A 24813-nucleotide genomic window follows, 5' to 3' on the forward strand; every position below is an offset into this window, starting at 1 on the left:
GATATACGGGGGAGAAGCCGAGTATGATCAGAGGTGTAACTTGGTATATCCTGTCCCCCATGGAAATGTCAGTCTCCACAGATGTGGTGTAAGACTAAGGGCAGTACCTTTTCTCAGGTGTACGTGGGAAAAGTGGAGTGTGATCACAAATGTAACTCAGCACTGGTTCTTAAACACTTAATTAAAAACCCTTCTAGTAATATTCTTTTGTGTGTGTTTATGTGTTATAGAATCATAGAATTTGAGGGCTTGGTATGGACCTTAGAGACCATCTAGTCCCAGTCTCCCTGCCATGGGCAGGGACACCTCCCCTCTAGACCAGGTTGCTCAAGGCTTCATCCAACCTGGCTTTGAACACTGCCAGGGTTGTGGAAGGTTCATGTGTGAAGGTTCAAAATATTTTGGCAACAAATCGATGGGAAAACAGGTGAAACTTTTAGCAACTGAAACTGTCCCTGTGTTATTTAATTGTACCTAGTTAAAAGAGAAAGGTGAATATAACTTTTTTCTTGGTTGTTATTTTGAATTTTCATAGGTTCTTGTTGTTAAGATTAATTTTGCTACAGGTTTAGTTTTGTAGAATGGTTTGAGTTGGAAAAGGCCTTAAAGGTCATCTAGTTCCAACCACCCTACCCTGGGCAGGGATGACACCCGCTAGACCATGCTGCTCAGAGCCCTATCCAGCCTGTCATTGAGCACTGCCAGGGATGGGACATCCACAGCTTCTCTGGGCAACCTGTTCTGGTGCCTCACCACCCTTACAGCAAAGAATTTCTTTCTAACATCTTATCTAAATATCTCATCTTTTAATTCAGAGCCATTCCCTCCTATCCCTATCTGTCTGTATAAAAATTTGCTGTTTTATAAGCCCTGCTTTAAGTATTGAAAGACCACTATGAGGTCTCCCTGGAGCCTTCTCTAGTGTTATTACTGTATTACTCTCCAGTGTTGCTTTATTACTGTTACAGTATGTAAGAGTAATAAAGTCTGTGTTAATACTTTTGCTTCATAAGGTCTTGGCCAACTGGAGCAGGCAGGTGGCTTAGGCAGATGCTTATTAATGAAGTGTTAAAACCCAAGGAAGTACCTTTCTGGATCAGAGCAGCTGACCATCCATCCATCCATCCATCCATACTTTATTGGTTGTGGCACCATAACAGATGTGGTATGTGGGAAGCACAGAAGCCTGACCATGCCCTTCTCTGTTCCCTCAGCCTTTGGATTAGGGATGGTATAGGGTAGATCTTTGCCTATTCCCTTTCAGCATCTGCTTTATGGGCATGTTGTCTCTGACTTACCCCATAGATTTACATACCTAAAAGGTATTTGCTTTTGTATTCTTAGATAGAATAGAGGTCTTCAGTGGCTTTCTTGAGCTATATTTTTGCTTAATTTAATTTTCCTAATGGGCATAATTCCTCAGTCATATTTTTGCCCTGCAGGAAATACCTCTCATTAATATGGGATTAATGTCCTGTGTTCGTAGCAGTGGGTTTTGAAGGATCAGATTATGTTTCATTTCATTTTAATGTGTATTCCTTCAACATAAACTGTAATGAAATTGTAGCTGAGTACCTGTTCTGGTGTTTTTGATAAAATAGTGTGAACAAAATGGTTTGGGGACAGAACTAAGAATGATTTGACAAACAAAGTATTATTCAGGACAAAAGTAAGGTTGCTAAAAATTGCATGTTAGATGTCCCTCACACAACATCCTGAAAATGAACTTGCCAGTGATATGACAGCATTTGGGGAACCTTTGTGAAAAAGTTGTTGGGGTTTTTTTGGGTATTTGCAGTGATGTCTTGAATCCAAGCCATCAAGCTGAATTCCATCTTCGTTCCAGTACAGGCTTATTTGAGTTATGTTTTTTCTGGTTTTATGTAAAATTTATTATTTGCTTCCCAGTCTTACCTCAATTTCATAGAGTCATAGAAGTTTTGGGGTTAGAATGGACCTTAGAGATCATCTAGTCCCAAGCCCCCTGCCATGGGCTGGGACACCTCCTACTAGACCAGGTAGTTCAAGGCCTGATCCAGTCTGGCTTTGAACACTGCCAGGGTTGTGGCACCCGCTGCCTCCCTGGGCAACCTGTTCTGTTTGTTAACTAACATTAAGGAGCTGATGCTTAATATCTACTTTTGTATATACCCTTGTGATTTTGAATCTAATACAGGCTTAATGTAGCTGGTGAAACACTGAACGAAATGACAGCAGAGTACAAGTTCCAAGTCACAGCAGCATTTAAGCATCCTGTGGCTTTCTTCATAAAGCAGAAAGGAAGTTGAATTTTAGTTGGGGTTTCTCATGCTGATGTTTCTGATTTTCCAGAGATGCACATTTCACATTCATTTTTGTCTTATTTCTGTTCCCTATGTGATTCAAGAGCTGCAGACATCTAAGCAGAGTTCTGTTTCCCACAGCTGGCCTTGGCAGAGTTATACGAAGATGAAGCTAAAAGGCAGTCGTTGTGTTCTGACAAACCAGCTGCTGCAAAGACTGGTAGCACAAAAGCATCACAGAGGTAAGATGTGCTGTGTGCTTCAGAAATGTGTGGATGGGTACTGTATTAACTGACAAAACTTTGTCATGCTTGCTTGATCCCCTCCTTGTATGAAAAGTGATCTACAGCAGTTCAGAATTGTGAATCCCTGCAGTAATGCTTCGTGTGTCTTCTCAGGCTGCTTTTTGAATTGTCTTTATTTAGGAGCCTTTGTGCTATATGTTATTCCAGGTATTCCAGAGTACTTTAAATCCACTTCAGATAAGATTAAGATGCTATAAGTGAAATGCAGTGTTGCTCTTGTTTATGCAGATGGAATTTGGAAATTTGCTGTATCAGAAAAATACTGCAGTTCTTTGCATCTTCAAAATTCAGCAAATCAGTAGTTTGTGTGAAACTTGGCAAGTGAGAGCTGCTTTCAGTGTTGTATATATGTCAGCACCTGGTGAGACAAATAGTAATTTGGAAAACTATTAGTAGGTTCACTAGTAGGCTCCTGTGGGCTGACAGAAATAAGAAAGGCTTCTTAATGAATTTGTCTGGGTTGGGCAGGTGAAAGGAAAGACGTGTGTCTGTAAATCCAGTGTTTGCAGTTCACAAAGCATTTGAAGGTTAAGGAAATCTTGCCAGTTTTTAATTAATCTTTCTTTTATTAAATTGTTTGAAGAAAAGTCTTTATATCATTATTGTCAGTGATGCCATAACAAGGCTTGTATTTGGCTAGTCTTTCAATTGCTGCTGCCAATGTGGATCTCTGTGTTAAAGGAGGTTAGAGGAAGAGTTCCACCAGTCAGTGCTTCCAGTGCATCTGCAAATGCAGATCTCTTCAGGCAGTATGTGACACTTGGAAAATAGTAGCTTTTTTGGTGAGTTTCTTTTAGTGAAACCACCTAAACTGACTAATCAGCTACATAGAACAAAATTTACAAACAAATAAAGCCAACAGCTCCGTTTACCAGTACTTATCATGAAGTTACAACTTCCCACTCCCAACTGATTCCAGTGCATCTGCAAATGCAGATCTCTTCAGGCAGTATGTGACACTTGGAAAATAGTAGCTTTTTTGGTGAGTTTCTTTTAGTGAAACCACCTAAACTGACTAATCAGCTACATAGAACAAAATTTACAAACAAATAAAGCCAACAGCTCCGTTTACCAGTACTTATCATGAAGTTACAACTTCCCACTCCCAACTGAAGGAAAAGCTGCACTACCATGTCTCAAATATTTCAGTGTGATATATCATTGGCAAACACTTGCTCTTTGTTGACAGTCGTACAGAAATCTGTCTGAGAAGGAAGTGATGGCTGCTATTTGCATGGTATCTAAAAAGAGATTTTTCTTTTAGCAGACTTCAGTTTGCTCTCAGATGAGCAGTGTTTTAATTCTAAGGAAACATAGTGCTGCTCTTGAAGTCATCTCCTCAGCTTGCCTTCCACAACTGCAGGTGTAGAGGAATGCCTCAGGACCCTGCTCTCATGTCCTGTGAGCTTCTTTCGGAATCTTAAATCTATTGGCACAGAAATTCAAGCCCCACAAAACCTACAATGTGACAAAGAAAGAAAATTGATTAAAAGTGTTTCTAGTGCACATGACCTAAGTCCATAGCTAAATTTTTTTTCTGAGAAGGTAATGAGAAGCAGATTCTTCACTGAGATGTAGAATTACTTATCAACACTGATACTTAAAAAAGAGATGTCCTAGTCTCCTATACTTTAATTTCTAAGGTATTGTAATCAGACAAATTGCATAAAACTGAACCAGTGGTCTGGCATTATTCATGTAGCAGATTATATGTGTTCTTATCCCATGGTATTTGGCTACCTCATATACTTCTTACATTAACAAGTCTTATCATCAAGGATGAGAGCATATACCTGTACAGCTTTTCCTGGAATTTTGCAAGCTAACAACCCTGGCTTGTGGATCAGTCCCTGTCATAAACCAGAATGTGACTCTACATTTTTATCATCTTTTGAAAGTCTTTGTGATGTTGTAATTCAAGGTGTTTTTAAAATTGTGTAAGATAGAAGTGAGTCCAGGGCATAAAGGAAAGCCAGTGTTGACTTCACTAGCCAACTTACCTCTTGAAAAACAGCTAAAATGTAAAAGTAATTTGAAGTGTGATTAACTCTGGTAAGCTGTTCTAAAGCAGCTGTTGAGCTTGCATATATCATGTGTTATCACTGGGACCACCAAAGGTAAGACCAAAAACACCCCCCTAGTTTTATAACCTTGGTTCTTGGAAAAAAACCCCACCTAGTTTCAGAAGTTAAATATGAAGTACTTAGTGAAGTGTATGTACCAGTCATCTTCAAATATTTTCTTTTGTTCTCTTGGCAGTCTTAAATTGGATTCTCTTAGAAGGCTGAGAAAACCAGAGAGAAGCATGAGCGATGACAAAGAAAACCAAAGGTATTTTTAAAACAACAAAAAAAAAATCATTTAACAGTTGTGAAAGTAATTTGGGCTTTTGTCACATTCATACTTTACTCTCTCCTGTTTTGTTAAAATACATGTCAGCTAGGTCTGTCCTGCAAAGAGCTACTGGGTGCTGTGTGACTTATTAGAGTAAGTGTTAGCTGGACACTGCTGTAGTAAAACTCTATGTAGCAGAGTCTGGCTGTAGTGATGTTTGCCCTGTAGGTGCTTTAACATGTGACTGTAAGGTTGTGAAGGTTGTAACTTAAACTTGTTCTCAAAATGTTTTATGCCTTTTCTTGAATATCCTGAATTGTTCTGTGTATCCATTGCCCAAATATTTGAGTTCTTTTCTTTCTTGAATACAAATTCTGATAAGAATTCTTGTTTCATCTCCTTACCACTATCACTCTTTTTAAAATCTAAAAATTGAGGATTTTCCATATAAATGCCAGTTGGGATAATAAGTACAGATTTATGTACAAAGGAGAGATGATAAGAGATTGGCAGTTATGTGACGTTGTAAAAGCAGTGTGATTGTACAACACCTTCATACCCACTGCTGGAGTTTGGTAGTTGTAAAATACACTGGAATCAACATACTTTGAAGTCATTGGCCTGAGAGGCAGTTTCACATGGATTAATTTATTTGCCTTGCACCAAGAGGTTAAGTGTAAAAGTTAAGGAAAGCAGAAAGCATTTATTAGTTATTAATGCTTTCTGTAATCAAAGACAAAACACCAAGGTTTGCCAGATTTTATGTTTATATACAGATATTTTTACAGCATCCATTCCATCGGTATTTAGGGATTATAGTGCCTTTCTCAGGATAATCCTCAAGGAATAGCTTGATCTTCCTAAGCAAACAGATAGTTTTGAACAGAATTATTTGTAGTTTGACATTTCATCCTCAAAAGCTAGTAATGGGGCCGTACTGAAGGAAAAAACCTACAAATTAGCTTTCACAGCAGTTTCTGCCGATTTTAAAATGCCTTGAAAGGTTAACTGCATTTACTAAAACCTTTCCATTCTGATATTTGTTGGGAATGGAAGTGTACTACATCTTTAAATTAAAAGGTCAAATTGTGGCACTCTTCAGGTTTGCCAACAACAGTTTTATGCTTGTTCTGCCAAGGCAGTGTTGGTTGTGAATCTATATTCTATCCAGTCTGGGCACAGTCCCACGCACCCCTGACCAAACTGGTCTCTTTGGGAACAGGTGACAGTCACATAAGATGCACAGCTGCATCAGGGCTGTGTTCACCTAAAACATACAGCCTTGCCCCCTAACCTCTGGGATCTGTTCCTGAAGGCACCTAGGTAGTTTTACTAGTAAAATGTGTTTGGTGTAGTGCTGCTTGGATCAATGGGAAGATCAGAATCAAGTGGAACATTTCTATCATCAGAGTGAAAAGGTTTTGTGCTAAATTTGTCCCTTTGTTCATTACATTTTTTTTCTTCTGATGGAAAGAGGAAAATTATGCTTGTCATTTAAAGCATTGTTGCTCATTACTGTTCTGAAGATTTTATTCAGGTGACTCAGAATATAGAGGATTACACATTTCTGGGGCTTCTAATAATCCGAGTAAAATTGTTGCTGAACTCTTCAAGGAAGCAAAAGAACATGGGGCTGTCCCGTTAGATGAAGCCGCAAGAGCAGCTGGTGATTTCAGTAAAGCTAAGGTAAAAGTTAAATGATGTTTTGATCTATATTTACATTTGGGTCTCTGAAGCTCATCAGACCACATGTGGCAAGTGTTGCACTTTGTTGTTTGAGAACAACGGAGGATTTGCTCAACACAGTTGTGTATTGTCTGTGCTGGAATAGCTGTCTCTAGAAAATAAACATGAAGAACCAGACACTTGCAGAGGAAGTCATTAGAAATTAATGTAAACTGGAATTATTTGCTTTATTTTTAATTACAATTGATTAGAAAAACCTCAAACAAATCAAAAAATAACTAATTTCATCCCAAATCAGAATCTCTTACGTGTTGAGTTCCTCCTAGAGGGTAGGGGTCAACAGTACAGTATCCAGCTGGAGATTGGTGACAAGGTGTAGTGCTGCTTGTACTGGAACCAGTGCTGTTTAACGTCTTCAACAGCAACATAGAGAGTGGGATCACGTGCACCCTCAGCAATTTTGCAGACCACACCGAGTTGAGTGTTGCGGTTGACACACCTGAAGGACAGCATGGCATCCAGAGTGATCTGGACAAGCTTGAGAAGTGGATCTTTGTGAACCTCATGAGGTTCAACAAGTCTGGATGCAGGGTCCTGTACCTGCATCAGGGCAATTCGCAGTGTCAGTACAAGCTGGGGTATGAATGGATTGAGAGCAGCTCTGCGGGGAAGGACTTGGGGGTGCTGATGGATGAGAAGCTGGGCATGACCTGGCAATGTGCGCACACAGCCTAGAAAGCCAAACATATCCTGAGCTGCATCAAAAGAAGCATGGCTAGCAGGGTGAAGAAGGTGATTCTGCTGCTCTACTTCGCTCTGGTGAGACCTCACCTAGAGTGCTGTATCCAGTTGTGGAGTTCTCAATGCAAGGACATGGACCTGTTAGAGTGAATCCAGAGGAAGGCCACAAAAATAATCAGAGAGATGAAACACCTCTCCTATGAGGAAAGGTGGATAGACTTGAGATTGTTCAGCCTGGACAAGAGAAGGTTCCAAGGAGACCTTATAGCAGCCTTTCAGTACTTAAAGGCAGCCTATAACAATGTGGGGACATACTTAGGGACATGCTAAGAATAGCAGGGCCTGTTTTGACAGAACAAGGGGTGATGGTTTCAAACTAAAAGAGGGTGCATTCAGCCTAGATACAAGGAAGAATATTTTTTTTTCGGTGAGTAATAAAACACTGAAACAGATTGCCCATCGGTGAGTGTAATAAAACACTGAAACAGATTGCCCAGAGAGGTAGTGAATGCCCCATCCCTGGAAGCATTCAAGGTCAGGATGGACCAGGGCCCTGAGCAACATGATCTAGTTGAGGATGTCTCTGCACATTGCAAGGGAGCAGTTGGACTAGGTGACCTTTAAAAGTCTCTTCCAACCCAAACTTTTCTATGATTCTTACGTTTGAAAAACTGTACAGAATAGAAACCAAAATGCGTCACACAAAGCTTACTTAGCCCAGTTATGGTTGCTAGGTATAATTTTCCACTTGGAAAATACATGTTAGAACAGTGTATTTGCTTTTTATCACAGAAGCAAGCTTGTGGATGCTTTTTTTTTTTGCTTTGCACCTAGGTAAGAATTTTAATAAACTGTTTCAGATTATTTCAATAAGCTTTTCTATGTTGGGTTTTTTTTTCAGTCATTTTCTGGTGGTGGATATAGATTGGGTGACTCATCACAAAAGCATTCTGAATACATATATGGAGAAAATCAAGATGTAAGTAAAATCCTGAATAGTAGGAATCAGAGCCTCCAACAGATGCCTGCTTAATCATGTTTACAGCTTGAGATGCCAGTGTTACTGTAACTATGTTTATGGGGAAAAAGGTAATATCTAAATACTAGATACATGTTAAGTAGGAATTGTTAGTATCCAAAAAGAACAGATGTTCATTGAATACCCCTAAAGCCTTCATTAGGGAATTTTCAGTTGTAAATTACTTAGAAATTCTTAGCAGACCTTCCTTTCAGTTGCTTTCCTCCAGGTGTTGTTTTGCATTCCCTTAGCTATGTGAACATTTTAATCCTTCTCAGAACTGATTCTTTTAATGGCTTGCAAACCAGCCAATCTCAAACTGGAGGGCATGGGCTGATTCTTTTAATGGCTTGCAACCCAGCCAATCTCAAACTGGAGGGCATGGATGCGTTCTAGGAAAGGTGAAGCAGCATGTTAGAGGCCTTTTGAAAATTGTCTGGCCTTTCCTTCCTGTCACTTGAAAAGCAGGATGTGAGGGAGAAGCTGGCAAACAACAATATTCTCTGCGCTTTGCCTTTTTTTTTTTTAATGGCTGCAGCCAATGTTAAGCTTGTCCATAAAACAAAAACAAGGAATGAGGAAGGCCAGAGGAAGTGGTTCGTGTCATGTCACACCAGGAGCTGCTACCTTCTACCCTCTTAAGTCATCCTTCTACTCTCCAGCTAATAGCCAGCTGTACTCAGCCAGAAACCTGTTGCACTGGGCTTACCATAACTGGGAGCAGGAATAGTTTTCCTAGGGAAGGCCAGTTTTACCAGCTGGGGAAGCCTAGTTATGCTGGCAAGTTGCATGGAAGAGAGGTGCAGGCTCTGAAGCTGAAAGGCTCTGGCTGGACCTTTCATGTAGCAGAGTAAGAAGGGAATAAAGATTTCCAGGATTCTCAGCATTTGAACTGAATGGAGCTGGCATCAACTTCATTGGGGCTCAGCATGTAATTTGAGGAAAGAGGAGTTTTCACTGTATCTGATGAATCAGGAGTAATTTATATTTCTATGGGTTTATTTCCTAATATATCAACAAAAATGTTTACTCCTTTTGCATATAATTGGAACACTGTGAAGATCACTAGGCAGTTGCTGTGGATAGCTGAATAAGAGATTCTTTTTCCCCAGGTGTAAAAGTTGTCTGGAAGTAGATAGTAGTCTGTAACTGTTATTTGCTTTTTTTTTAAAAAAAAAAAAAAAAATCTAACAGTGACAGTTACAGTGCTGTGCTCTGTTCTTACTTTGTCCTTTGCATTCTTGTCTGTGGTGTGGTACAAAATCTGTTAAGTATAGATCAAAACTTGTATAATTCATCTGTATGAAATTGTACTGCCTTGTTTGTCTGTCTTCACTTCTTTTTTTATTTCACTGGTTTTGTGCCATAGGTTCAAATTTTGCTGAAACTGTGGAGGAATGGCTTCAGCTTAGATGATGGCGAGTTGAGATCCTATTCAGACCCAACAAATGCTCAGTTTCTTGAGTCTGTTAAAAGAGGGTAAGTTAAAATGTCAACTTTTTTGAGGTATGCCTTTCAAGTGAAGTGAAGAAAAATGCTCTCTGCACATGTTTATAATTTTTAAAAGCTCTAGGCTTCTTCCCTGCCTGCGCCCATGAAATATATTCTGTATTTGTCATCAGATGCATGGAGCATTTACAAATTTGGAATACTTTGGTTCCTCTGGTAGTTTTAACTCTGAATGTTACTTGTTACAGCAGCTTTTAGATTCACCTGTTTTGTTAGCTTGTGCTAGGCTTGGACTGTCTGTGTGTTCTTGGGTTTGACTGTCAGCTCACTGACTATATTGTTTTTTCTTTATGCTGAAATCAATCCATAAAATAATTGAATGTCTAAGACTTTTAAAGTAAACATACTAATATATCAACTCGTACTGTGTGTGCACTTTGCGTGTAATTTCATTTTACAGTTCAGAATGTAATTGGGAAAATATTTTGTTGTACTTAAGGGAAATTCCTGTGGAACTGCAGCGACTTGTTCACGGTGGCCAGGTGAATTTGGATATGGAAGATCACCAAGAACAGGAATATGTGAAGCCCAGACTGCGATTCAAAGCTTTCAGTGGCGAAGGGCAGAAACTTGGAAGGTAACACAAACTAGGTTTTCTGTTCTGTGCTCTGTGTTCATTTGCTGTTTCATTCCTGTGACTGAAAATTTAAGACTACTTTGTCCAAAGATGCATAACCTCAGCTCACTTTAAATTGGTCAGTAAGAGTAAACAGGAGTGTGACATCAACTCTGCTGATCATCAGCTTTTTCACATAAAAATTACAGGCTTTAAAGCATCTTTTATAGCTGACTCGATATTAGCTGTTGAATTGTAAATAATTCTAGGTTTCTGTTTGTGATTGCTTTTATTCATGTAATATATTTGATTGCCAAAAAAAGGTATTTTTGGTGTGCTTCTGCAAGTAATTAATTCAATAAGTGATTCTTTACTGTTTCTTATCTACATTCCATCTTTTTCTGGTGTGCTTCTGCAAGTAATTAATTAAATAAGTGATTCTTTGCTGTTTCTTATCTACATTCCATCTTTTTAGATGAAATGTGCTCAGTAAAGCTGAGAAAGGGGTAAGCTCTGGTAGAGGTGAAATAGGGAACAATTGTATATGATAACGTCATTTTAGCATGCATCCAGATTATTCAAGAAAATAGGTGGGGAAGAGAGGAGGTTCTGTGTATGAGAATATGTGCACACCTGTTGTGTGGCATTTTTGTTTGTACTGCTAGCTGCTGACGTCTCAGGTATACAAGCAATGAAAGGAGCAGCCAAATGGTTATCTGCAGTCAGAGTTATATTCTTCCTATAGAAGTGTTAAAAATTTCACACTTACTCTGTGGTAATTATCAATTACCTGTTAATGTCACTTGTACTCTAAAAGGGTGGGGGATGGCCAGAATCACAAAGTAATGCTCCTGAAGGCAACTGGTCAGCCCAGTGCGTTATCATGATGCACAGTTAATTTTTAATATAGTTTAGGAGGTATGATATGTGAATCTTAGTATCAAAGGCATCTCTTATTTCATGCTCTGTAAGCATAAACAAATATATTTCTAGTCATACTTGATTACCTGTTTAAAATCATGCAAATGTAAAGATATCAGTTACAAGAAAAATAAAGGTGAAGTATTGCAGTCATTAACAACAAACTACAAAGGCATTATTTGTGTCTCCATTTGAAAAGCTATGTTTATGCTTAGTCCAGATAACTTAGAGGATTTTCGCTGCTCATTTGTACTAGCTATATGTGGTAGTTTGTCAATGAAAAAGACAACTGAAACATTCAGTTCTGGTTTAATTCCATTAATAACAACTGATTTGTTGTTTTGGGCTTTTTTTTTCTATCCTTTAGCCTTACACCTGAAATAGTCAGCACACCTTCTTCCCCAGAGGAGGAGCATAAATCCATTCTTAATGCACCCGTTCTGATCGATGATTCCGTGCCAGCAACTAAAATTCAAATCAGATTAGCAGATGGAAGCCGATTAATACAGAGATTTAATCAAACGCACAGGTAAATTCATTCTGCATCAATGCAGGTAACCATTACTTTTTCAATAGGTTTGTGTTTTGTCATTAATAAGTATCAGCAAGACATGGAAAAGGGGGGAAATACAGCTTTGCTGAAATGCATAGCTCTGTGTCATTTTCATAACATGGATGTACTGATAAATTGACTGTCAAAGCTAAGTTACGTACTTGGAAACACAAAATATTTGGTAACTGCAAAGTCACAAACTGTTACAACCAATTATGTCCTGGGACTTTTCTTGGGTTTTTTTAAGGATACAGTACAAGCCATAACTGTTCTCAGGTCAACTGAAGTCTGTGTAGCCCCACTGTGTAGTCATACCAGCCCTGGGCCCTTCTTGGGAGAGCAGATGGATGACTCAGAAAACACTGGAAAGTGTTGAGCATAATTTCAATTGGATTATAGTCCATACTACAGGCAGAGAAATTCTGTGGCCCATAATCAAGAGCTCCAGCTTTCTACCTTGTTCTCAAGACTGCACTAAACATGACATGGGTTAGAAGTGTAGGCTGCAGCCCATATGCAGAAGGGTATAGAGGCATAACATGCTGATTTGCTGTTCTGGCTTGTGGGTGGACAGAATACTGAGATCGAACCTTTGTTTTGGTTTGGATAGTCACGTCCTAAAAACTGGCAGTGTGTGAACTTGATGGGTCTTTTAGATCTGTTAGTAGCGTTGCTGATTAGAGCTTGCCACCAGTTTTGTTGACATTGTTGGGGCAGTGCCACAAATGGTGTTGGCCAACCCCATTTATTTGCCTAAGAGGTTGTGTTAGTGCAAGGTTCTGCAAAGCTCTGCTTGTCGCTGCGAGGCTGAGGGAATTTCGGGCAGAGGGCAGATTTGGTTAGTAGTTCCACCCACACTTAAGTAGTGTTCATGCCAGCCCTGATGTGAAATCTGCACTGTGTTAGAACACAGCTGAAACTGAGCTCGAATCCTGACTTGGAGGTGGTCTTAGTGTGTACCCAATTCCTTGCTAATAACTGTTACATGGAGAGTTCACCTGTTTTCTTGGGTTTTCTCCTGGCTCAGAATAAGGACTGTGTATTTTGCTTCACCTGATGATACACAGACTACAATGAGGGAATTTTATCTGGGATGCCAGTAGAGAGAAAGGTACAGCAGTAATTTTTCATGGTTTAGCAGACTACAGTACAGACCCAGATCCTTTCCTCAGAGTGCTGGAGAACCGACTTGTACAAACTGTAGGGCTGACTGGGATCCTCTCTAGCAGTGTTGTGTGTTCTTCTGTCTGCATAAAAGGGTAGAAGTGGTAAACCTCCCAGCAACAGGGGTGTTGCCAGGAGCTTATTTTAACCATCATTAACTTTCCCTTGTCTGCGAATCTTTTGGTAATCTTTGCCATATGCATGATCAAAATCAGCTACTAAAGTACATCGATTATGTCATAGGCCTTGAAGAGTGATAGAAAGCTGAAGTCCCTGCTTGTTTGGCTGTAGTAAATCTGCCTACTTATTGGTAACAATAGATCTTCAAAGATTTATTCTCAGCTTTGTGTCTTAGGAGAGAAATCTCAAGTTTCAGGGTTTTATCTCTAAAATACTGGGTTTTTTTCATCCATCTCTTATTAAATTATTCCTGTTTTACTGTTGTTGTAATTGTTTTACTAACTATTGTTTGAAAGCTCAGTGCTAAGTGAAAGTAGAGGTAAACCTCTTGTCATTGAAGTGCATTAATAATTCCCCTCCACTTTCTCTTCTCTGACCATATACTTTGAGATTCCTCCTTCCATTAATAATTTCAACTTTCTGGAATATATTAATAAGTGAAATTTTTGACAGTGGTGTTGAAATTGCTTGACATCCTGTGTTAGGTATCAGTTTACAATATAATTCCATATTAAAGGTTTTGTTACTGTTATTTGAGAAAATAAGGAACATTCCTTTTAATTTTTCAGGGGGTTTTATGCAAGAATCAAAAAATTCTAGGCTACAATCATTAGTCATCTGGATCAAATGGAAATGTGAAATCAATAGGACTTAGTGGTTTAGTCTGTTAGGTGACTTTGTGTTCTCTGATCACCTTAATGTTCAGAAATGTATGTCAAAATGGAATCCCACAGTTTTCATGTCCATATCTTTTTCACAGGATTAAGCACATTCGAGATTTCATCATCCAGTCTCGTCCAGCTTTTGCAACAACCGATTTTGTTCTTGTGACTACCTTTCCAAATAAAGAGCTAACAGATGAAAGCCTCACACTACAAGAAGCAGATATACTTAACACTGTGATTCTTCAGCAACTAAAGTAATCTTACACTTGTACAATATGGGGAGCCTTCGGTATTGTCATACAGTATATTTCCAACAAATCAAAGAAAGGGAATATCAGTGTTTTTTTTATTCTGTCCTTTCCAGATCAGATTTTTGAATTTCATGTCTTCCAGCTCTAACATATCTAACTTTTTAATTTGTTTGTCAACATTATTCAGCCTTTAAGCTTCCCTTTGTTAGTATGTTTCAAACCACATGTACTAAATGTGAAATGAGATAGGACTTTATGACTCATTATTTTGAGGGGGGTGGGGGGATAAGCATTTTTCTGAAGGGGTCAGTATCTTTCATACAGTTGTTAAGATTTGCACTATGGAAATGTTCTATGCTGCATTGACAAACAGCCATTTGAAAACTTAGCCTGTAGGTTATGTTTACCTTACAAACTATATTAATATTAAGGTGTTCTGTTTAATAGGTTTACAGATAATAAATGCCCTAATATAATTTTTGTATATTCTATTTGTAGTGTTTCATGGTGCAGTATAATATTTACATTCTAGTTTTTATGTCATTTTCCTTGTGTTGTAGCCTGTATGAGTGAATCAGTTCAGGAGATGCAAACCTCAGCTATTGCAGACTATAATAGGTTGTTATTGTTTGTGTTCTAGTTGTTGTGATGAAAATAAATACGAATTTTTGTCTTCTTGAAGTTAGAGAAATGTCAGAGACCACAGTCATCTGGGGAAATCATGTGGTTTAGGTTTCATGAGAGGAGGCCTGTGGTCACTTCGAATCTGAATATGCAGTTGAACCCTGTGGAGCTACATGGTTCTTTACGCAAACAGTTACTTAAATAACCCCAAGCAAAAATACACCAAGGTGCACAAACGCAGAACTTGTCTACTTTTGTGCATGCATCTGACACCATAAACATGCCAATTGGTCGTGTATTTTGACCTGAGTTTCAGGTCTTTGTATTTGGAATTTTGGCCAAAGGCATTTTGTAGTATTTATTGGGGATTTGGTGGCGCAGCTTTCACTGTGCTTGTTTGGGAGCTGTGTAATTAAACTCCTTAATCTTTGAAATTATATATTTTTTCAAATAACTTGCCCCAACACTGCAGTAAGCCGGTAAGAATCTTATGTTGGGGACAAACTGGCTGCTGTGCTTTAGTAGTATGCAGTTTTATAGTATTTGTGGATTTATATCAGATGAGTGTATCGCACTCTGAAGGAGGGTGAATGGGCTGTATCTCTTGTACCCATATATGTGTTATAAATGCTGTTTTCACCGATTATTTTGTTCTGAAAATATCAATATTTATGTTAAGGTTATAATTGCTCAGTATATTTGATTTGATCTCATTTTTACCTCAAAGTAGATATTTGACTGAGTAAGCTTTAAACATGCAATTGTATTTGAAGTATTCTGTTTTGCAGTCTGAATATTTGCATGATTTTCATGATAATTCATTTCATGCGTTAAGTAATTAAAGTTTTAAGTTGAAAAGACCACAACCAAGACTTCTTGCTTTATTCCTAATTTATGTTGTGATGACATGGTGGTTGTGTTGTGTACCAGATATTTAAGCCTAAACACAAGGAATGGGCATGTACTATGCATGTATTTTATATATTAACAATTTTCTATATAAATGTGGGGCCAAAGTCAGTATTGTGGTATCAGTCTTGGGCAGTCTGTGGTTTGGGCATATTTCAGTTCAGATCATAGGTGAAGTTACATTATTAATAGTTTCTTTTCCTCTCTTACGCCAAAACCCACAGCTGCCTATTATCACAATCTCTGTTTCAAATAGCTGGGAGATTTTAGTGTTCAGTAGTAGCTGAGAGTAACAGGGAGTCCCAGTAGTAGGCATTATTTTGTTCAGCACTAAGAAAATACATCAATGCTGATGTTTCACTGCTTCTCAGGACTTGAAAACCTGTAGAATTTTCCATCTTATAATTTTATGTTATACCTTTTATTAACATTAATTCTCACTCCTGCAGCTAACATCTTTGAATTTTTGGCACAAGATGATTCCTTGAGCACAGACCTATGTTAAGACTGGCTACAAGGGAGAAAGAGCTTGGTTTGGTATAGAGGGTGATTATCTTTCCTTCACAGTAAGGCTTCTGAGTTTGGGAGTTCCTCTTAGCTTCCATGAAACACAGGTAATAATCCTATGCTTCCTCTTGTAGGCAGCTTATGAAAGGCTCAGGCTTTACCTCTGCTTGTCTTTCCTAGAATTCCTTTATCACACGAGCCAAATGATCAAAACCTGAATGTTTTATTTTAAGAAAAATCTCTGTAATCATTTATTCTGGATAAGTACAATCAGCTTTGTTAGTGTTAGGGTTTTTTGGGTTTTTTTCACCAGCAGCACATTAAAATATTTGTAATCATCCTGCTTTAATTAGACTACTGGGCACACTTGTACAATTAGCATATATTAACATTACCTCATGCTGTTCTCACTCTTTGGTGAAAATTTGTCCAATATTAAATGAAGCAAGGAGGTCATGTAAGTGCTCAGAGGTGCTATTTGCTAGCTCCCTGCTTAGTTGCTTACATTAAGTTACAGCTCCCATGGTCTTTAAATGGTGTGATTCTGTGCAGGGAGAACAGAGATGCACCTTCCCCTTGTTTGTGGTGTTTCTATAGGATGAATATAGATGGATTTGGTTCCTCAAGAGATTAAAAGTGGGACTGGTACTATTTAGCTGTTATCAATTATTTGAAAACAGATTTTGAAAACCCAAAGATTAGTGCAATGATAAACAACTGTAGGCAACAACTGTGATGAACACTTACTGGACTGTGGCAATTGGGTCACTTACATCCTTTGTACAGCCAAATGTCAGTTTACAAGTCTGGAACCAGCTGTGAAAGATGCTAAGCCTGGAAAGCCCTTGCCCTGGAATGGAGTTGGATAACAGTAGGAAAACAATACAGCAGAACTATTTATGCTCCTTTGAGGTTTACAGAACTGACTCTGTGACTGGGATGATTTTAATCCCTGTGTTTTTTACTGGTGAGTTTGATACCATTTATAGTGCTGGTCCTGCTGTTCAAGGACTTTAGAGATAGGACCAAGGCATCAATAGAAATGCAAAATTAAATGTCTTAAAAGAGCTCAAAACAGGTAAGTTATCAGGAACAAAACAGAGATGAAGTGATTTAATGTAGGCAGTTACTTCACAGGGGGAAAAATTATCATAGGACTTTGGTAGAGAACAGCACAACACAAATTGGAAGCTTGTACGAAGGTGGAAACTCAGTTCAGGTGTTTTCAAAGTGAAGTTGAACTAATGGAATGAACCAACCTTGAAAATCAACTTCTCTATCTCTTATGTTTTTGTTTAATTCCAATTGTCATGCTGGCTTTCTGTAAGATTTATGTAAATTAAATCTATTTAGGATTGCCACTGACACAAAGTAAAATAATATGGCTTAGTTTTTAAAAACAGTTTACTTTGCCTTTGCCCAGTCAGAATTAATAAATTCTGATGTATGTTTCCTGTTTAAAGGGCTGGAGATGTAACATACAACACTGTAATTCTTCAGTATTACAGACATTCCAAAAATAATCTGCTGAACATTGGAGAACTCAGATTGTAGAACTCGCCTTCTTGCAATTTTTCTGTTCACTGGGAGCTATGTGCTCTTGAGTTAAATATGTGATCTATAAGCTGTGTGTTTTAGCTTTTTTCCAGGAGTATGAGAAGGTAGATGTGTTATTCCACACTGCATTAAGATAAACCAAGAGAGACATTCTTAACTGTGGAATTTTAAAAAAATCCTTTAGGGAATTATTCTGGAGGAGCTACTCTTTTACATTTATAAACCTACTTCAGTATAAATTAATTTGGTGAGATCTCAGACTATGTAAATACTAATGAATTCCCATATGGGAATAAGCATGAGTCATTTTTCCTACATGATGTTTTTAGCTGAAAGTTGAATAGAAGGAATTACTTATGCAGGGCTGTGAAGTTGGTATTTATTTATGGAAGTCTTAGATGCTAATATAAAAATTTTGGTTGTCTATTGTAGCAAATAAAAACCCCACAACAGAATTCATAGTGTTTACTACCTCTAACCTTAACACTACCAAAAAATTGCACTTTGGGGGCAAAATAAATTTTCTGATTTCCAAATTAAATTTTAATGAACTTTTTTTATGGCAATAGCTGTTTACAGTGTTTCCGACCAATGAAAACCTCAGAACTTTAGTGCCTGCATTGTGCAAACCGTGGACAGATGTTCCATTTCAGTGAATAGAGTTCATTTCTGTTTATCCTGCAACTCTTCCTAATCAAGTTATATTAAATCATCATTAATCAGATGTTCACAGCGTAAATGTCCTTATGCTCTTTCATGACAATTTAGTTAATCCATTTTAAATTAGATTTTGCAAACAAAAATCTCACCCTGAATGTGAAAATATAAGTGTTGTGTTTTTTAGAAAGCTTGCAGTTTATAGAGTAGAACATAGATAAGGTATTTATTTCTATTTGCACTTGAATTCTTCACTCAGCAAGCAGGTCCTTGTTGTAAGAAATTGAGAAATTTTCTGCAGAGAAGACTTTGGCTCCAAATACAGAATAGTGCTGCCACTTTTTGTCCGTGAATGAGTACCTCGATATGTGTGAATACCAATTTCCATTATTTTATTCATAATCTTTTAAATATTGGTTCACTGGTTTTGCTATGTTATGTGTATTTTTTCAGCTCTTTTGACTATAAAATTATATTTCTGCATATTTTTATTAAAACGGTGCTACTTCCCGTAGCAGTCCCCGGATCCTGTAGTCTACAAGGAATCAGTGAAAGCAGAGTAGGGACCATAAATGGATATAACCAAATGGTTGTTAAAATGTTTTTCACTAAACTACTTGCTTGTGCTCTTATAGTCTAACCATTTGTTTCATTTTCTAAGGAGCATTCCTGAACATTTTATTTCCTGGAAGCAGACACAGACCTTAGACCCAGTTGGAGCTGCTTGGCAACCTTGGTCACCACACAAAAAATTGTAAGCCAGGATTTGGTCTGTGTGAAAGGACTGAATGTTTCCTTGAGAGATATGAGACAATTAGACCTTAAAAGGCTCTCTGCTGAGGATTCAGGTTCACTTTTTTCCCATCTGTCTTAAATCCCAACACTGTCAAAGTTTGGATGTAGCACTGAGTTGTATTTTTTGACACAGACTCCCCCACCTAAAGGGCTCAATAGTATATGAGGTTTACTTGGCTAGTGCTTTTTGTATTCCTGTTGTTGCAGAGCCCAGTCTTTGGAATACAGTTCTGTCTGGGTTTTGTGGGTTTATACTAGTATGTCATAGCCTAAATTACAAAAGAAAGCGTAGGTTGCACATATAATAGGAATGTGGAGTAGGTCATGATGTCAAAAAATAAAAAATTGTGAGAAAACTAGAACCTTGAAAGGATTTTGGAAGACCTTTGATTCTCCACGTTTCTTCTCTAACCTGCAATGACCTCTTCCGCAAAAAGGCTTTTACTTCTAATTTACTTGTCTAGATGTTATTTTATGTGTGTACAGAAAGTCTCTTTAAGTTCTGTCTGTCTTCCTGAGTAACTCCCTGGTGGCTACTGGCCTGTCTGTGGGCACACATAAGAATATTTATCTTTAGGTTTAATACTCACATCCTAAGTTTGTTGTGGCTGGTTTCATGTCCCTCAGTGCATCTGCAGTTCCTAAAAATAGTTCCTGCCTGGTTGTAGTTGCAAGCAATCTTCAGTCCCTACTGCAGTAAAACATTGAAACTGTGAAAAATTAGATTCATGACTACATTATTGGGTTCTTCCGTTCTAGCTTGTAGTACCTGGGCAAATGCTAGCTCCTGGTGCCTTAACTGATATCGCAGTATCAGAACATGTCAACCTGGCAAGGTCTGTTTGCCTTAGTTGTCTGTATGGGCGTTATTACCCAATCGACTGCGCAAGCAGAGAAGGTAGAGATGACCTGGAGTTAGTGATTTCCAAATGGCCTTTACTCATAGTCAAGGCCACCCACAAACACGTGTTTAATTTTATGAATTTTCTTAGAACAGTGGCATATCCAAGTTCAGATAGTGCTGCTGTCTTTGTGCAAGCACAGTAACTAAGGCTTTATTAATTGCTGTTACAGGAGTGAGATGTATTTTTCTGAAGAAAGCTACATTTTGCTAGTGGGCTTGCCACCAAGATGATTAGAGGGATGCAGCACCCCTTGTATGAGGAAAGGCTGAGAGAATTGGGATTGTTCAGCCTGGAGAAGAGAAGGCTTTGGGTGACCTAATTGCAGCCTTCCAGTACCTGAAGGGAGCCTGCAAGGAAGATGGGGAGAGACTATTTACTAAAGCACATAGTGACAGCACAAGGGGGAATGGATTCAAACTGAAAGAGGGTAGGTCTAGATTAGGTGTTAAGAAAAGATTCTTAGCTTTGAGGGTGGTGAGGCACTGGAACAGGTTGCCCAGAGCAGTTGTGGGTGCCCCATCACTGGGAGTGTTCAATGCCACGTTGGGTGGAGCTCTGAGCAACCTGGTCTAGTGCAAGGTATCCCTGTCCGTGGCAGGGGGGTTGAAACCAGATGATCTTTAAGGTCCCTTCCAACCAAAGCTTTACTATGATTCCTTGGTACTCTATGATTCCATGATACATGATGAACAATCTATAGAGTAACATGTGACAGTCAATAATAGGAATTTTTGTAATATATTCAGAAGAACTCGAATTTTTGTGTATTTGCATTATTATAGAAAGCTTATCCATAGTTATACGGATATTTTAATTTCTGCAAAAGAAGGTTAAAACAAAATCTGTTACTACACTGTCAGATAGGAAAAATTTATTTTAATTAGGATTTTATAGATGAGACCTAGCAGTAGTTGCCAAAGCTGCCAAAGTCTTGTGAAATCAGACTAATCTTCAAGAATGAACTATATTACGATTTGTTGAGGATGTGGTAAGCATTTTGTCTAAATTCCCTCTGTGAAATAGGGGTGTAGATTCTGACAATAACTTGTATTCTCTAGCAAAAGGAAAGTGTTAGGCTTTAGAAGGCAGCCTGAGTGGATTGGAGATTTGAAGTCCAGACTTGCATGTCAGTTAAGCAATTAAGAAGGAACTTCTAATATCAGTAAAACCCAGCTTTCCTTTCTGCTTGGAGCACATGGAACAGTTGATTGCAAACACAATGCAAGTTGGTCATAGCAAATGATAGGGGGAGATTTTTTTGTCTTGTCTTTATCCTGTCATTCTGATGGAGGAATAGATTATAATCCATATCAGGTTATTTCTGGTAGAAAATCTTCAAGAGATACGACAATAAAAGACACTGCCTTCTTATTCCAGCTATCATAGCATCCACAGAGCTTACAGTCTGCACTTCCCATGCAGGTGGATGCCCATCTTTGATAAATGTAATTCCTTTTTTTTCCTGTTCCTGCCTCCTTAAACATCTGTCATTGAAACTGAGGGAGTCTTCTGACAACAAATTTTCATTCTGTACTCTCAGGATCTCATCTATTATGTTGCACCTCATCCATTTTATTTGGTCTTCTGCAACTAACAGTTGTGCTTGAGAAATGAGTTGCTGGGTGGCTGATCATAATAGTTTGTATCCCAAGGATTCACATTCTTTCTGAGAGCCAGATTTTTATAGATATTTAAGAAATTATTTGGAAGACATGTATTAAAGCAGAGCAAAGAAAAATAACTCATCCTCAACTCAGTAATGGAAGACTGTCACCTTTTATGCAAACATTACTAATGGATTCTTCTTTAGATGCTCTGCACTTCCCTTTTTTTTTTTTTTTTTTTGTCCAGAGCTAAGTTAAGTTTTTCATATCGAAGACCTTGAATTTCTTTTGTCTTTTCTGACTAAGTGGGCAATTATCACCTTTAGCTTAAGATCAGGGCACTCTGGCAGTATTGTCATTCTAGTTCCACCCCAGTAATGTGATTTTTAGCCATCATTGCTGCTGATCTGTCAACCCGTGACATGCCGAAATCTTCAGATATTGCAACCTAGCTCTGGGAGAACTTCCCTTTTCTATTATTTCTTCTCTTTTTTTTTTTTTTTCTGGTTCCTTTGTGCCCTAAAGAACAGACAGGATTACTGTAGAAGTCAGCCGGAATTTATTCTTGTTCTATGAGATGATGGATTTTTTAGACAAGGAAGTTAAAAGGCAAACAAAAAAATCTTGAGCAGCAAGATTGATTCTGCCTATGATTTTCCTATGAGCACTGCATCAGTCCTCTGAAGGTTCTACAAGGCCAAGTGCAGAGTCTTGCACCTGGGTCAGGGCAACCCTCGATGTCAATACAGGCTGGGGGATGAAGGGATTGGGTGCAGGACTTGGGGAATACTCATGGATATGAGGCTGGACGTGACCCAGCAATGTGTACTTGCAGCCCAGAAAGCCAATCATATCCTGGGCTGCATCAAAAGAAGGTGATTCTGCCCCTCTACCCTGCTCTCCTGAGACCTAACCTGAAGTACTGTGTCCAGATCTGAGGTCCTTGCACGGGGAACAAGGAGTGCAGAGAAGGGCCACAAAAGTAATCAGATGGCTGGAGCACCTCTCCTGTGAAGATGGTCTGAGAGAGTTGGAGTTATTCAGCCTGGAGAAGAGCATGTTCCAGGGAGACCTTATAGCAGCCTTTCAGTACTAAAAGGGGGCCTATAAGAAAGATGGGGATAGACCTTTTAGCAGGCCCTGTTGGCATAGGACAAGGGATAATGATTTTAAACTAGGAGAGGAAAGATTCAGACTAGATATAAAGAAGAAAATTTTTATGATTGAGACACTGGAACTGGATGCCCAGAGAAGTGGTGAATGCCCCATCCCTAGAAACGTTCAAGGTCAGATTGGACTGGGCTCTGAGCAGCTTGATGTACTTGAAGATGTCTCTGCTTATTGCAGAGAGTGGTTTGGACTAGGTGACTTTCCAAGGTCCCTTCCAACCCAGACTGCTCTGTGATTCTGTGAAACGCCTGGCTGAGGAAAAGCAGACACAGGTCGTGCACACGCCAAATGAAAAGATGAAGGTTTGTGGATCTGTTGGGACTATTGTCACCAGTGACTTCATTCACCTTATTTCACAAATGAATGGACTAGGACTGAAGAAAGGGAATGACCTCAAAGACTAAAACATAACCTTTGCCCTTAAAATACATTTTTTAAATTTGACTCAGTTCTCTATTGCATATGAGTGAGATTGTCATTTAGAATAGCATGTAATTCTTGCCCAGAAGAGCTCTCCAGTTGTTTTCTGGTTTCTTTAAAATTATTTCTTTGAATGATATGATTAATGCAATTTCTTTCTGATGTTTGAGAGGGGGAAGTAACAATGGAAATAGATTTGACTTGCACCTATGAGCTGAGCAAGACAGGCTCTTTTTACCTTCTGTTAGTAGAGTCTGTTTTCTTTTGCTCTCTATATGAGCAAGTAAATTAATAAAATTGTCATGTAGCATCAAATGTTAATATATAGAAGCTTATCAGAATAAACAAAGAAAAAACAAATGAAGTATTATAAAATTGCAGTCAGTGTCTTTGATTTGAGATGGGAATCTGGACAGGTCTTCACTGTTATATTTAAAAGTACACAAAAAAAGATGCAGCACTGCACCTGAATGTTTGCTGTAAAGGGTTTGTGTGACATACACCTTGCCAACTGATTTGGCCATTATGATGGTGATAGTCATGACATGCTGCATACCAAAATTTAATGTCAGCAGACAGGAACATCTCTGTAGTTCAATGGATCCATATTTGTACATATAGCAATTGATAGAAAATCATTCTTGGAATCTGCTCCAATATATCTCTTCTGTGATTTCAGGTTAATAGAAATATAAAAAGTTACTTTCTGCCCTTATAGTAAAAGTTATAGAGGATACTTTCAAGAGTGATACACATTGATTTCTCTTCCTGTGGTGAAAGTTTTAGATTAAATTCCTATTGATGTTGACAAGACAGGAAGAAAACCAGTAAAAAGTGTCTTGGGGAACTTTTAGTGTGTAAGAACTGCAAAGAAATAGCTGACAAATGTTTTCAAAAGTAAATACTATATCAGTCTGCATAAATTTCAGTATATGAGGGCATGGTACGAGAAAGTTAACAGTTCTATGATTGAAATGGAAAAGCAGAAGTTTTAGTTACTAGGGAAGCTATGAAAATAATTCATTCCAGTAAAAATTGGATGATAGCCATTTAGTAGAGCTGACCTAAGTCAATTCTATCAAAATTTTCAGCAAACCAAAACATTGTGACAGCCAGCGTTATTAAAAATCAAATAAAGTGCTATGCTTTCCATCTTTTAATCCTTTAGCTTGAAATTTTAAAATGAAATCTTTTTAAATGGGAAGAAAACCGGAAATGTGTCATTTTGAATACAAGGAAAAGAAAGAATTCATATTCTTATTTCCAATCCAAGCATCTCAGGAAATACAAGACCTCTATAACTGTTTTGATTGACTACAATTTGCATTTTTTTTCCACAGAAGTTGTTGGCCAAAGTGTTTTTCCAGATCTGTGCAATCTTGGCTTATGCAAAAATTACATGATACTATCCCTAAACCAGGATCTCTCTTCAGAGTGTAATCAAGAGCAAAAGTCTCTGGGGCAGGTTGACTATTTATATGATTGATAGCTATTGTTCCT

The 24813-nt window shown here is 38.3% G+C and overlaps 1 protein-coding gene across 1 annotated transcript; it reads left to right on the forward strand.

The window, feature by feature from the left end:
* Window positions 1-2423: 2423 nt before the first annotated feature.
* UBXN2B (UBX domain protein 2B) lies at window positions 2424-14302 on the forward strand (the record flags this gene model as incomplete). Its single annotated transcript, XM_009074391.1, has 8 exons — window positions 2424-2524; window positions 4847-4918; window positions 6448-6607; window positions 8250-8327; window positions 9736-9845; window positions 10315-10452; window positions 11720-11881; window positions 14010-14302. Coding segments are annotated over 8 exons (984 nt in total), but the record flags the coding sequence as incomplete, so codon positions are not given.
* Between the last annotated feature and the right edge of the window lie 10511 nt (window positions 14303-24813).

This window comes from Acanthisitta chloris, unplaced genomic scaffold (genome assembly GCF_000695815.1).
Source record: "Acanthisitta chloris isolate BGI_N310 unplaced genomic scaffold, ASM69581v1 scaffold10395, whole genome shotgun sequence".
Classification (NCBI taxonomy): Eukaryota; Metazoa; Chordata; class Aves; order Passeriformes; family Acanthisittidae; genus Acanthisitta; species Acanthisitta chloris.